Raw genomic sequence first — 16,215 nt, forward strand, 5'->3', positions numbered from 1 at the left:
CTATATCACCAGCCTCATAACATATCTTTAAAACTAGAAATATAAGACTACAGAATTTGTATCTTATTTATATTTACATGTTGTATATTCACATATTTCTCCATAAAAATTCAGTAGGCAAGAAAAAAAATTAAGTTGTATCAAAAAGTGGACACTCACTATTTTCTTATGCCAAGAAAAGGTCTGTGGCTATCACAACACATCCTTTAACATGAAATACCCAGATTCAATTTTCTTATTTTGGTGTGAAGGCCATAGCCAATGGTGCCAGGACTTGCTCCTGAGTCTAAGCTCAGTAAGTACTTCTGGTGAGGGTCAAGGGACTTTATGGGGTGCTGTGAACGAAACCCAGGTGAGTCAGATGCATAGCAAAGACTCTTCAAGGCAAAAAAAAAAAAAGTACTGCTGTTCTGGCTCCCCCAAATTGAATTTTCTGAAGTAAAATATCTTCTATCTAAAATAGTAACCAGTAATAAAGGGAATGCATTTATTTTATATTTGACTTTAACCAGCATCCTGAGAACTGCCAGATAACACTGTAACAACTAGACAAACTTCCTCACTAAAAGAATCAGGCCCAATTCTAATATGCGAAAGTAAAGCAGATTTCCAGAAAAATTCACATTTTAAAGGTCAAGAGGTTTTCTTTGTACAGGTCCTTTACTTCCTTAGTTAAACTCCATCACTGTATAACTGAAACCCAAGCACAACAACTTGTAAGTCTACAACTGTATCTCATGGTGTTTCACTAATAAAACAAAAAATAAAATAAAATAAATAAATAAAGGTCAAGAGATTGATCTATTAAAAAGACATCATGCAAGTTTAATTCCTTAACTTTGTAAGATTCTCCAAATATCATTATTAATATATTCAATTTTTTCCTAAGTTTTGATTTATTACATTTGAACTAAAGTTCAGAAATATGTTTTCAAACAAGAATCGGATGATACTTAGTTTCAGAAAAATTCAGAAAACTGGGCACTACAGTCTCTCTTCTCTCTCTTCTTTCTCTTTTCTCTCTCCTCTCTCTTTCTCTCTCCCCTCTCTTTCGCTCCCTCTGTTTCTCTGTCTTACACACACACACACACACACACACACACACACACACACACACACACACACAAACACAGTGTCCAAGGTAGAGTTGGAGAGATAGTACAATGGGTAAGAAGCTTGCCTTGTATGTGGTTGACCTGGGTTCTATCCCTGGCACCCCATATTGTTACCAAGCACTGCCTAGTGATCCTTGTGCTCAGAGTCAGAAGTAAGTCCCAAGCACAGCAGGTGTGGTCAAATGAAGAAAAATAAATAAAGAAAGTATTAATGATCTGGACTAAAGTAATATTTTAAAATATTCATGTTGGGACTGGAGTGATAGCACAACGGGTAGGGCATTTGCCTTGCACTTGGCTGATCTGGGTTCTATCTCCGGCATCTCATATGGTCCCATGAGCACTGCCAGGGGTAATTCCTGAGTACAGAGCAAGGAGTAACCTTTGTGCATCGCCAGGTGTGACCCAAAAAGCAAATAATAATAATAATAATATAAAATATTCATGTTTATGTTCAGTGTCATAATTTATACACATGATTCTTTATTCATTATATCCTTAATAATGTTTATTAGCTACCAGACCCTTTTCTAAATGCTTCACAAATACAAACTAATTAAACCCTCATAATAACTCTGGGAAGAAGGTTCTATCATTATTTCCATTTTTGTAGGTGAGAAAACTGATGAAGTAATTAAACAGTTTGCCCAAATGCTGGTTGGCCACAGAACTAGAACTCAGGCAGTTCTAGTTTCACAGAACTAAAACTGACTCATTCATTGACACTGCAGTCTTTGAGATGGCAACTTAGACAATCTTTAAAAATTAAATCACACAAATCTTTTAACTATGCTACAAATCATATCTACGAAGTCTATAGACTAGTTTAGAAATATGCAATACACAAATATAAACTATGAAGAATACTTTGTTTCCTAGTCCTAAATGACAACTACCAGCTAACTTTCTCAGCATGAAAACAAAGTGGAGAGCAAAACACAGTTTATGCCTACAATCTTTAAAGATCCTGGGAAAAGGTGGAGTTTACTTCTCTTCCTTCCTCCAATGACTATGTTGAAGCCCTTTGAGGACAACAAAATACAGAATAAAGCAAATTCCTCATATTAAGGGCTCACATTCCAAAAAGCAACGAGAAGAAAAACTAATTATATAAAATGCTATAAAAATGTCAAAATAATAAGAACCAGAGAAGAAAAACTAATTATATAAAATGCTATAAAAATATCAAAATAATAAGAACCAGAGAGATAGCTCATAGGTGGAGTATAATTTTTGTATACAGGAGACATGGGTTCAATTCCCAACACCATATGGCCCCTTTAGCACCACCAGGAATGACCCCCTAAAACAGAGCTGGGAGTAACCCCTATGCACCACTGGACAAGGCCTTAAAACCAATAACAATAATAAAAATTATAAATTAATTCAAAAAATTTAAAAACCACTTGCTGAGATAAAGAATCCAGAAGATATAGAAAACATCCTATTTAAATAGAGCAGTCTCGGAAAGCTTTATTGAGGAAATAAGCTCTCTGCCAATCTTGTGAAGCATGAAGGTCTAAAGTAGGCTAAAAAAAAGTTGTCAAAAGACCAAAGATATGAAAATGCTTAAAGCATTTGTGTATCTGAGGAACTGAAATGATATCAATATGGCTTCACAGTGGTGGGAGGTAAGTCTAATGTCAAACTGTGAACCATACTACATGCCAAAGGTTTACATGCCAAAAGAAGACATTTAGATTTTATTGAAAGTGTACTGCAAAGTCACCTGTAGGGTATTAAACAGATGAATGAAGTGATACCTTTGTTTTTAAAAACATACTTTTGGCTTCTGTATGGAGGCTAGATTAAGGAGGTCACTAGAAGAAGGGAAATTTAGAAGAAGGCTAATCCGGTAACCCCGGTAAGCAATGATGGTCACTGAGAATAAGGATGGTAGCAATGCAGATGAAGTAAACTGATTTGAGACATATATGAAGGCAGAATCTAGACAGCATGCTGAAAGAAAGAAGATAAATGATATCACTTGAAGGTTTCAGTGTGACCTTTTTATTTTATACAGTATTGTGACTATATCAAACACACACTCATTTGTCTTGCCATAAAAATACACGATTGAGTAAATTTTTAAAAATTCCTCATGATCCTTCATTCACTGACTACCACATAAAGCCCAAATTCCTCAGTCTGCTATTTAAACTTCACACAATAAAGTTTTAGTCATAAAAGCCCACACATATTAAACATTCTCTATCAGAAGAGCAAATCAGTGTCCTTTCCTGATTCCTATGATACCTTCCTACCAGGAACTTATTCAAACTAATCCTAATTCCTGGGAGTTTCTCCTATCTTCAAATTTCCACCTGTCAAAACCTATCCAACATTCATAATTTCAAGCATCACTCTTTTCTATAAAGCATTTCCTGATCACATAACTGAATAAAATAACTATACAAGTATCATGGTGGCAAATAATAAGAGAAGAAACTCTTTCAAATTCTCAAAATATATGGAATCAAGTACTTTCCTTCTCCTCAAGGAGATTTATACTATCATATTATTTCCTTTTATTTCCTGTATCTCCTAACAAAATTTCCGGCATGAGGACTCTCAGAAAGTTAAATGTTCAAATTACTGAAGTGAAAGTCAAATTATATTTTATTTCTAAACTACTCACTGATATTCCTAAACTTCTGCTTTCTTCCATGATGAAAGCCTGCATTAATTCATTCTCTCACTAATTCACTAAATATTTTGCCAATTAACAAGCAATGTGCTAAGTAGTAAGGATTTTTTTTTAAAAAGCAAAACAGAGACCAGAGAAATTGTTCGGGGGGGTGGGGGGAGTTGCTATGCAATGCACCAGGACCAAGTTTGAAGTATTATACGGTCCCTGAGCACCACTAAGTGTAGTCATGGAAGCCCTTAACACAGCAAATGTGATCTTAGAGGCTGCCAAGCATTGCCAGAGTGGCCCTATTGATCCCTATTTCACAAGGCCCAAAGCATCTACAAATCTTTGGACCTAGCTGCCAGGCTTGACTGGCCTATATTAGCACTGCTGGGAGGTAACCTGAGCACTACTTGGGAGACTCTCCACTCCTCCCTACCCACCTACCCCCAAAATAAAAACAGTAAAAGGGAAATGAGTCAAACATGTTTTTTACGTTGAAGAGTTCGAAGTCTAGTGAAGAAATATGATAAAACACTATACTCTAATAAATCAATCCAAATAGATATATGCTTAAGCAGTCTTTTAAGGAAGAGGATTAGTGTATCAAAACATGGTACATTCAGAGAAAGATTTCTTGAAAACTAACAAGTGAGTTCAACACTATTTATCATAGTGAAAAGGAACAGGAAGAATATCTCGGGTCAAGATGGAACAAATAAAGACCATAATAGCAAATACTACTTCAACAAAAGATATATACCTTATCAAAAAGTAGCTATTTTTAATTGCCCCAAAATTTCCATCTTTCAACCACTTTTACTACTTTATCTATAAAAGATAATTAGAACACAGAATTTAAAAATTTATGTTAATGGCAAAGTCAAAACATCTGATAGGTGTTATCCATCTAAAAAAATAGAATTAATCTATTTTCTTCTTTTAACAAATTCTAATTTTAATACCATTGGTTCTATAAGAACTGTATTTTAAAAAATTAGTTAGCACTTTAAAAAAATTTTTTAAATAAAGGGTGAAAAATTTGAATTACAGTAGTCAAAAGCTGCAAAGCTGAGCGACAGCACAGCAGTAGGGCGTTTGCCTTGCACGCAGCCAACATGGCCGACCCGAGTTCGATTCCTCCGCCCCTCTCGGAGAGCTCGGCAAGCTACTGAGAGTATCTCGCCCGCGCGGCAGAGCCTGGCAAGCTCCCCGTGATGTATTCGATATGCCAAACACAGTAACAACAAAGTCTCCAATGGAGACGTTACTGGGCCCGTTCGAGCAAATCGACGAACAACGGGAGGGCCTTTACCTTTATATCAATACTATATGATAGATATCATTTTTCCTTATGCTATGCTAAATTAAAGGAAATAAGATAACACTATTATTACAGGCTATGAAACTTCAAAGCGTTATGACAGTGTTTCATATTGCTTTGTGGGTTTTTCTTTTTGCTCCTTTTTTTGCTTTTTGGGTTGTTTTTATTTGTTTGGTCCACATTCTGCAGAGCTCATGGGTCACTTCTGGTGGTGTTGAGGGGACCACAGAGTGCTGGGAATTGAACTTGGGCCTTTTGGATGCAAAGCATGCTCTCAGCCCACTAAGCTCTACCTCAGTCCCAAATGATAGTATATTTAATTAACTACATTATTTCCAACTAGCTATCACTTAAGAAGAAACCACAGACAGAGTAACAATCAATAAAATAAAATCTTACTTGATTAATCTCACTTTGGAGCTGCAACCCATGCTGTTCCTTTTCTTCTCTCTGTTGTTGTAGCTGTTTAAATTCTGCCTTAAGATGCTGGTACTTGGTTTCTACTTCTGATAATTCCTCTTTAAGTTTCTGAGTAGCTTCTCCCTTTTCACCTAGCTCCGCCTGTATCCTCTGTAGTGATGTTTCTGATGCAGATAATCTTGATTGAAGCTGTTGGCAATCTAGGTCTTTTTGATGAAGGTTTGCTTGCATATTCTTTTTACTCAGAGATTCTTCATTATGCTTCTCCTCCAACTGGGTATAATCTTGTTCTTTCTTCAGCAACTTTTCACTCAAGTTCTGAAATATTAATTGAATAATTTATTCCTTTTCTAAAATTTTGCTTATTATAATTATTCAAGTGATCTTTGAGAGGTTTCATCTACTACTAAATATTTTAGATCATTATTATAAGATGGAAACAGTGAAAATATTTCAGCCAAGAACTATTATATACAAGGGATTTCATTGTTGATCCACATAATTATGTTCTACTAATATAATCCAGGAACTACCTACAAAAATAGAAATTATTTACAAATTTTGGAAGATAGTTCAAAGGGCTAGAACACATGTTTTGCATGTAAGGACCCTAGGTCCAATCACCAGCAACACAGGATACCTGAGCAGCAAGCGACGAGTGGCTTTTGAGCACTGTCAGGTGACCCAAAAATGAAAACAAAGAATTGCATACAAAATTTTGACATAAGGTTAAAGTACTAAAATCCATTGGATTCTTTCAGATATGCAACATATGCATATTCTCCCTTCTAGAAGTAAATTATTTCTAAAATAATATATTATTCCACTTTCAAGTAGAGCACATAGCTTGCATTAGTAAAGTCTTGGGTTGAATTCCTAGCTCTTCCTCATCCCCAAAATACAAGAACCAATTCCACTTACACTAAATTACTTTTATACGCAGGAGACTAAATTTAGTATTAAACTTTTCATTCTACAAAATATTAGATCATTGTTAACATCACTAATCTAAGAATGAGAAAACAAAGTGAGAAGAATCTGATTATGATCACAAACTATCATTCTAAGTGCCATAAACCTTTTATAAGATACTTTAGAAACTTTCATTGAGTCAACTCATGCTCCTTAAAATATCCTATTCAAGTTCAAATTATAAAATGATTGTTGACTATCTCAATCTAATTATCATTAGGTAAACAAAAAATCTTCTTTCCCCTATGTTGAGCTCTGTTTTGATTTTTTTTTTTTTTACAAATTGGTTTCAACGTATTTTCTACAAAGACAATTTCTCTATTTTAGGCACCAATAGGTAATAGATAAGAGATGTATAAAAGACAGGCATCGTATTCTGGAGGGTTTTTTTTTCCTATGGGCCTCCCAAGCAATGCTCAGGAGGTTAGGGCTCCACACCAGCTTGGTGTTGTACAACCAGGTCAGGTATTCAATAGGAAGGCCTAAAGATGCCAGAAATTACCCAAGACAAATCAAAAGTGCTGGGGACCTCCAGGGCCATACCTGGCAATGCTTGGGAAACCATGTCATTATCAAGGAAGGAACTGAAGTTGGCTGCACGCAAGGCATGTACCTTAACCTCTGTACTAAATATTGGCATTTTTAAATGCTCAATAGCTTCCAAAATAGCTTCTGGGATTTCATTCCTCAAAACAGCTTGGCATAATGGAAGAAACTAAAGAGCTTGTAGATATTTAACATCTCGTTTGTTCTCTTACATGTTCCTATGGTTTTGGTACACTTAGATCTCAAAATGAAGTACTACTAAATGCTCCTTAGCATCTTTAAAAACTCAGTGAAAAGCTACAACTTTACAAAAGCTTTTTTCTAATTCACTAGGCAGTATGTTTTGAAAATTTCCACTTTGCTCTTGACTGAACCCAGTAACATACAAAAACAACATGTATTGACATGGTTAATAAAAGCTAGGACTAGTCTACATACTTAAAACAGTTACTTAATACTCATTATCATCTCCAAATGACGGGTATAATAGCACTTCTTATCAGAAGAGAAAAAAAATTTTAAGGTTTGCTGTAACAACCAGTGAGTGGCAAAACCAAGATTCAAAACTACCTTTGACTGCTATATTCTATTGCTCATATCAATATACTACTTTGTAAGACAGTGGTAATATGTGGCAACATACCAATATGCTCTGGTCTTAAAACTAGGACTATTGAAAGTTCCTTAAAACTAGGACTATTGAAAAGATTCCATTGAAGGAGGTTAAAAAAGTGAGACTACAAAAATAACGAAAACTTTTGATAAAAAACTATATTAGTACTATGGGACTAAAGAGATAGTACAGCAGGTAGAGCACTTGCCCTGCATGCAACCAACCAGACTTAAATCCTCAGCAGCCCATATGATCCCCAAAGCCCTACTAGGAATGATCCCAGAGCACAGAACCAAGAGAAAATCTTGAGCACCACTGGGTGTGGCCCCAAAATAAAAATAATACCACTTTTATTAGTAGTTTTAAATAAGCATATGATGTTCTTCAATTTTACAAGATATAAACTGTGCTCAAACTGTTTATTAGATAATAGATTATGACTCAGTAGAAACAAAGAAAAACATTTTCAATGTTTCCTTTTTGTTTTTAAATTCAAAGCCAGTAATTGATCCAAAAGCAATTTTGTATGTTTTATAATATAATTTTTTCATTTATGACTATGCTTATGAATTACAAAAGCTGTTCACAACATTTTATATAATAGCCTTAAAAAAACCATGCATAGGATTTCCAATTTCAAAATACTTGGATAGAGGCTGGGATATAGCTTAATGGTGGAGCACTTGCACTACATGTGTATGACCCAGAATTTTTTTGATTCCTTGGACCACAAACACAAACAAAACACTTGGATATTCCCACTTACTAAGGTAATAATCAACAATTACAGTCTGCCACAAATGTGAGATAAAGAGGGGTAAAAATGGCAGGTAGGGAGAAAATTCTTAAGAGGAAAATACTTCTTTAAAATACACACCCAAAAGGAGAGTGAGAACAAAAGGGAATGCCCCACCACAGGGGTGGGGTGGGATGGTGGAGTTTGGGAGGTGGGAGGATGCTGGGAGCATTGGAGGTGAAGAATAGGCATGGGTGGAGGGATGGGTACTCAATCATTATATGACTGAAACCCAAGCACAAAAATCTCTAAGTCTACAACTGTACCTCATGGTATTTCACTAATAAGGTAAAAGGTAAAGGCCCTCCCGTTGATCGTCGATTTGCTCGAGCGGGCCCAGTAACGTCTCCATTGGAGACTTTGTTGTTACTGTGTCTGGCATATCGAATACTCTCGGTAGCTTGCCGGGCTCTCCGAGAGGGGCGGAGGAATCGAACTCGGGTCGGCCAGGTTGGCCGCTTGTAAGGTGAACACCCTACCTGCTGTGTTATCGCTCCAGCCCTTTCACTGCGGGTAGGGCGTTCGCCTTACAAGCGGCCAACATGGCCGACCTGAGTTCACTAATAAAAATTTAAAAATAAATAAATAAAATAAAATATTCCAAAAAAAAAAAATAAAATACACTACTGTCATAACTATAATTATATAAGAATTAGTAAGATTATTTTTATAATCTTACTCAAAGATTTCCTATTTTTCCTAATCAAAACAATTAGGAAACAATAAAAAAATTATAATTTTACCACACTAAATCACCTGATAGTATGCTATTATCCATTCAGTGTATTTTATTACACTGACAATAGTACTAAATAAGTACTATAAGTACTATTAAAACATAGTACTTTCCCCCTTAATAATGTGAATATTATTTTTAATATTTCTAGGCATACTGTTCATATGTGAAAAATGTAAACACGTAATTAAAATATTCATTATCTCAGGCTACAGATACTAAGTCATGTCCTTTATCTGTACATAAATATTTCAAAAATATATAATAAATTACATTGATCATAAGTTATGTATTGCATGCATATACCCCTGATAAATTCGATAAGGTATAAAATAAGCCCCAAACTCAAAAAAGATCTAAAATCAAACTGAAAGCTCAAACTAAATTACAGGTAGATGTATTCTATAGTTCAAAAGAAAGAAAAAAAAGAGAAAGAAGTTCACTAAAAGATGATAGAGAACAGAAGGTGGGAAACTCACATAATTACTTTAGAAAACAGTTTTGGGCTACCTATTGAACTAGAACACATGTATAACTACATCCCACTTGGAACTTTCACTTGGGAATATGTAACAGAAATCTTACACAAATGCATTTGATTTGTATATGAATATTCATTGTCACAATATTTGTAATCACAAATAGAAATGCTATGAAAATCTATGCATGAAAAAGAATTTGTATGATTAAATTATAAACTGACCTAATCCCTTTTCATCTCTTTTCATGAAATACAGTATTTTAATGTAAATAATGATAAACTATGAGTTTGATTTGGGAAAGACTTTGGCAGAAAGAGAACCTGTCATATCAAAGAATAGAACTCTGATAATAACTGTTGCCAAGATTAAAATACTTTCAAATGAAGCTTAGAGAATCTGGAAAACTGTTTTTGTTTGTTTGGGTATGAAAACCATGCCTAGTCATGCTCAGAGGTTACTCCTGGTTCTGCTCTCAGGAATCACTCCTAGCAGTGCTCAGGGAACCATATGGTATTCTGTGGATATAATTTGGGTCAGCCACATGCAAGGTAAGCACCTTACCCCCTGTCTCTCCAGCTCCAGAATTCTGGAAAACTTGTATTATTACCAGGAGCTTGACATTTTGTGCATATTGAAGGCTTCTTCTGAGATGATGAGATGATGATATTGACAAATGTGACTATTTTATGCACAATAGAATGCTACAATATTTGGAAGCTTTGCAAAATTCAGCAACCAATACTTTGTAAATGATTGATGTATGTTACAAAATAGTGCAGAGCAAAGATCAAGTCAAAAGGCAAGCTTAAGGAATAAATTCTAATGTTCCAGAACACAAAAAGTTTATAAATGTGGTTTCAGATTCCAGAGAGTTAACTAATTTTTCTCAAACAATACTTTTTCTTTTTTCATAGACTCAAATAACAATAACTACAATTACCTGAAAAGTCTATAACATATTCCCTTCCTTTCCCAAAACACATATGTGAGACAAATAAATAAAAAAAGTTTTCCCAATTTTCTAAACTTCATTTGAAAAGATTTTGGCAACAGTTATTATCAGAGTTGTATTCTTTGATATGACAGGTTCTCTTTCTTTATACGTTTCTACCTCATCACAATAAACTGAATGTAAAAGGTTATATAAAATTGACCTGTCCTGTACTTAAACAAGCTAAATATTAAAGAGGCCTGCATAAAATAAAAAGCCACCACAATGGGTCAGGAAGATAGATCACGTGCTGGAATGCATGTCTGACATGCAAAGAATCCTGGGTTTAATTCCCACACTGCATGATCTCCTGAGCACCACAGGAAGTGATCTTGGTGCTCCTCCCTACCCCCATCACAGCACTGCTAAAACTGTCGCCCACAAAATTGATGATGAAAAAGAATTGGGGGGAAGGAAAAGGAAAAGAAGGAAGAAGAAAAGATAAAATGTTGACATGCATATGGAGAAATCTGTGAACGTCCTGTGCATTGTTAGATAAGCTATTTAAAACTGGCATCTAAGGCCAGGCAGTGACTTAAGTGTTTGGGGAGGGGGGGAGAGTCTCTCCCAAGTACACAGGAGACATACATTCTAACAAATTTCTCCCTACTTTTTTTTTTACCAAGCTGTCTGAGCATATGGAATTATATGTTCAGCCCCTGAAAAACCCAGAGTGGACTGAATTATTTCTCTTCTGCCCAAAAAAAATATACAGAAAATAGAATGATGGGGGTGAGAGTAGCAATGAATGAGAAGCTGTTTTTTAGCATCTGCATAGGTTCAGTTTTGCAATATAGAAATGATACCAGAGATTGTCTGCAAAGTATTGCTAATGTATTTAACACTTAAAAAAAATACAGAATGACTTACTCTACTATGCCAATCTATTGATATACATAAAATTTAAGATACGTAAAATCAACTAATCACTAGATATAGTTTTAAAATTCTCACCTGATTTTTTTGTGTCAATTCATTAATTGAACTTTTAAGCTTTTGCAGTTCCTGCACATATACAGCAACTTCCTGGGGACCTTTGGCAAGTTCACTCCTTAGCTGGCTTATTGTGGCCTAAAAAGAAAAAATTATAATAAGCTAAATAAAAAAAAATAAAAGTATTCAAAGGTTTTAATATTATACATTATTGCCATTATTACTGAGACAAAAATAATTCTTACTGTTTCAACTTGGTTCTTATCCTAATACCCTACATGAATCATTTTAGCTAAAATGTTTAATTTATCTGAAATGCATAACTTCATTTATTTACTATTACATGAAACAAAAAGTTGAACTTCTTACTTTGTTTCTATTATGCATCAAGCTGGAGGATAGCACAGCGGTAGGGCATTTGCCTTGCACGCAGCCAACATGGCCGAACCGAGTTCGATTCCTCCGCCCCTCTCGGAGAGCCCAGCAAGCTACCGAGAGTATCTCGCCCGCACGGCAGAGCCTGGCAAGCTCCCCGTGATGTATTCGATATGCCAGACACAGTAACAACAAAGTCTCCAATGGAGACGTTACTGGGCCCGCTCGAGCAAATCGATGATCAACGGGAGGGCCTTTACCCTTTACCTTTACCCTTTACCATGCATCAAACTGCAACCTTGAATATATAAGAACTGAAATTCCTCATTAATTCTTCAGAATTTTAGGAGTATATTCAATTTATAACTACACTTTCCCTCAATTTCTATAGCAGACATTCATTCTCTTTTTACTTTAAAAACATGTTAAGCCCAGGGCCAGACAGACTGTACAGGAGCTAAGGCTCTTGCCTTGCTTGCAGAAAAGCTCTGGTTTGAACCCCAGAACCCTATATGGTTCTTCCTTGGCATTGCCATGGCTCACTCCTAAGCACAGAGCTAGGACTAGTCCCTGAGCACTCCTGGGCATAATAAAATAAAAATTAAAAAGTGAAAACATCAGATGCAACTTACAACATAGAATCTGACCCTAGTCAATAATCTTTTAATGAAGTATTAATTTTTCAAGATTACCCCCAAAAGTCAGTTTCATTAAATTGAATTACTCTTATGATGATATGGACATGAATTTCCCTCAAAGTATATTGTAACATTTTTAAGTGAAGTTAAGTGAAGTTAAGGCTTATTATTAAAATGACAGTTTGATTTTTAAAAAAGTAAGATAGGCAAGCATAGATTTTAGAAATATATGAAGATGTCAACTATTAGAAACAGAATAAGAAAACTGCTTTTTAATTTCATTTCCTGCAAGGGGCATTAACAAAAGAAGTTTGTATTCCTAATACAGTTTATTGGATTTGCTTCCTGCATTCGTAAATTATTTTTATCGCCTATGTTCTTACATTTATACATAAAAATTTAAACTTTTCTTAACATATAAATCAACAGCTGCCTAACTATACCCATAATACAATGGCTACAATGCCAAGAACAAGATTAAATATGTTATGGAGAACTGTAAGTTTACTCTGGTTATTGCTTTTACTTCATTTTTTCATACAATCCTCTTTAAGAGACTTTTCTAATCATTCCATTAAGTAACCATTTAAAGATGGTTAAAAATTTGTTTGATAAAAGCAAAATATTCATCTCTGAAGTTCTTAGGTTGTCCAAAAACACAAAGTTGTCATAGAACAATAGAAAGTGCTACGTTAAATGTATTGCCATGTTTAAAGTCTTCTAAGACCACATTACCTCAAGTTTAAGCATCTCCATAAGAAAGCAGAAAAAAACAAAATGATGGATGAAAGGTGTAAGACAAGATGACATAAGTACACATTTAACACATGAGAATAATGTCCAAACATGCTGGCAAATCTAGTTTCACTCACTTACATACTAAAAATGTTAAAATATTCTTTTAATAACCATTCATGCAAATACTTTACATCTTTTACAAACATTTTAGTTTCTAAAACCAAAATCAAATGTATTTATTTAAACTACAAAAAAATTCTAAAATAATTTTCATTAACGGCCATGCCAAATATAGGTTGATTACACACTTGCTGTCTTCAGTAATGTGATTTTTAAACAATACTTTTAAAAAACTTCGAGGCCTCAATTTCTAATCTATGTAATATTGTTTTTAATTTCAAAAGCTTTAAAATAATGTATTTTCAATCTTTAAAATAATTAAATATAAAAAATTTGATTTATATTGAATTCGATTTATATATGAAAGCAATTAACAAAGGACATATTTCATAATGTATTTAATGAAGATGATGTAAGTTTAGCCCCAACTAGAAATACCAATCCAAAAGTAATCAAAGCATTCATAACTTCTTTAATTTCTTATGTTTTGCCCTAAGGCCAAAACTTAGATTCAGTGAAAGAGCAATGTATAGTACTCTAGTTCTATTAAATTCTTTAAGTAATATAGCTCATAAACACATTTAAATAATAAAATTGAATTTTAATAAATTAATAAATGTTATGGCAAATATTAAAATAAAAGCAAAAGCACAAATAAATATAAACAAATAAATGAAATGAAGTTTTTAGTAATTTTTTTCACATGGACATGATATGAAAATAACTCAAAAGTATTTTAAGGCATACTCAGTTACAAATATACAATCAACAATGTAGTACAAAAATACAATGTGGCAACATTCTAAAAACAGTAATAGATTGATCAAGATTGATAGCACAAATTTCCTTATAAGGCAAACATCAAACCACCTAAAATGAAGATAGCACACTGGCTGAGGATAAGACTTGAATTCAAATCCTAGCCTTTTGATATCAGGTGCATGAACCTCAACGAGTTGTTTAAGCTCACTAAGCCTCACATTCCTTTTACATAAAGTAAACTCAATTCTTAAGTTTCCAAGAAAGTCAAAAGAAATAAATAAGACCATATACTTAGAGTATCTGATATAGTGCCAAAGCCTTGTGGACTTAAAATGTTAAAAGAGTTTCTTGATTCTCAGTTTTAACTTTTTTCCTAAAGTCATTCAAAATACTAAACAGAATTTAAGGCCTCAATCACTGCATGTTTATTAAGTAGAGAGAAAATATTATCCTTACTTTACAAAGAATATAATATTAAATTACCAACTACTCAACAAGTATAAATTATATTTTAAGTTATTTTAAATTATTTGAAAAAATTAATTTCATAAAAATCCTGAAATAAGTTCAGATGTAAAGAATAGCCTCGGTAGTAAAGGTCAACACTTTGTATGTGTGTATGTGAAGGGTGGTCCCACATAACACACACACCCCAAAAAGGGGGGGAAATAAATGCAAGATGAAGAAGTACAAGGTCTCTGAGATATGTTCATCTTTCTGAGAAATATCTTCTACTGAGAAAAAAAATCACTTTACAACAATTGGACCTGCTGACAAGATGGCAATGTAGGAAGACAATAAATCCAAGCTTTTTATCAGTCTAGTTATAACTTCTATTTTAAACTGATCTGATTACAAATGCATTTTAATCTACAAAGCATAAACATAAATTCATTAAAATTCTACAAAGAAAGATAATTCCTAAATAACCCAGAAATGTTACACAAAATATTTTCCTCAAAATGAAAATATTATACATTTCTGAACTTTGTTCAAATTGTATTTGTGTAACAATTAGCTGTATACATTCATAATTCATGGCTAGAAAAGGTCAGAGAATTACACTTTATATTAGACATATTCTAAAATTATTAGTACTGTGATTCAATTGTAGTCGCCCTATCAAATTTATTTTCAAATTTTTAAATCACATTAAAGGTATTTTTACCAAAAAAATATAAAATTTCTTAAATAAGAAATACTGGTAGGGGTGCTGAAAATATGGCCAAGGGTCAGATCCCTAGTCTCACAAAAATAAAGTAAAACAAATATATATATACAAGTATATATACATATATATTGAGAGTCTACCAAGTATATATATATAGAGTCTACCAAGTGTGTGTGTGTGTATATATATGTATATATATATATATACTTGATAAACAAGTAACTTTGAATCAAAAGTAATTCTTCTTGAAACACAGAAATAAAGGGTTGAATTCCCCAAATTAAAATATTTGTATGTTAACTCTATCCGAATGGAATTTTTTCTCACAAGATTCCTTCATGATGGACCTCTCCAGGATGAGAGAATGGACTTCTTCATTATGTGCCATTTGGGCAGGCAGATTAATTCAGAATCAGTCAAAGAAGGCCTTGCAGGCTCAAAAAGAATTTTGCAAGTCCCTTAACTACCAAAAGAATGAAAATTGGGGCTCTTACCCCAAAACAGGGTTATATCTAGAAAAACTTTTTATCTGAAAAATGTAACTATAAGTCATGACAAGCATCTAATTATTGAGCAGCTAGTCTTATTATGCTAATCATGATAAGAAATCCCATCTCTCTACCCAGTTCCTTAGCTCAGGAAATATATATCTCATTCTACCCTTCCTTCATTGGATTCCTCCTGTTTTTGTGAACTCCCTTACATATGAAATTAAATTATTTTTCTACTACTTATCTGTCTGGTAATAATATGATTATTAAATCAATTTGGGAACCCAGAAAGTAGAGTAGACATCTTTGATTCTGTCTCACCTTTATTATGCAAAAGGAACTTTTAACTGGCTTTAATAA

At 33.8% G+C, this 16,215-nt stretch overlaps 1 protein-coding gene across 2 annotated transcripts in view; it reads right to left on the reverse strand.

Moving 5' to 3' along the window:
• The window catches only part of EEA1 (early endosome antigen 1), a 143,128-nt gene that overhangs the window by 67,021 nt on the left and 59,892 nt on the right, over nucleotides 1-16,215 (reverse strand). For both annotated transcript variants that reach the window (XM_056115465.1, XM_056115456.1), the window contains 2 exons: nucleotides 11,582-11,698; nucleotides 5,471-5,809 (listed from right to left, as the gene is read on the reverse strand). In XM_056115465.1, coding sequence (XP_055971440.1) covers nucleotides 5,471-5,809; nucleotides 11,582-11,698 — 456 coding nt within the window. The remainder of the gene's footprint in view (nucleotides 1-5,470; nucleotides 5,810-11,581; nucleotides 11,699-16,215) is intronic.

The sequence above is a fragment of the Sorex fumeus genome, unplaced genomic scaffold (genome assembly GCF_029834395.1).
Source record: "Sorex fumeus unplaced genomic scaffold, SorFum_2.1 ptg000003l, whole genome shotgun sequence".
NCBI lineage: Eukaryota > Metazoa > Chordata > Mammalia > Eulipotyphla > Soricidae > Sorex > Sorex fumeus.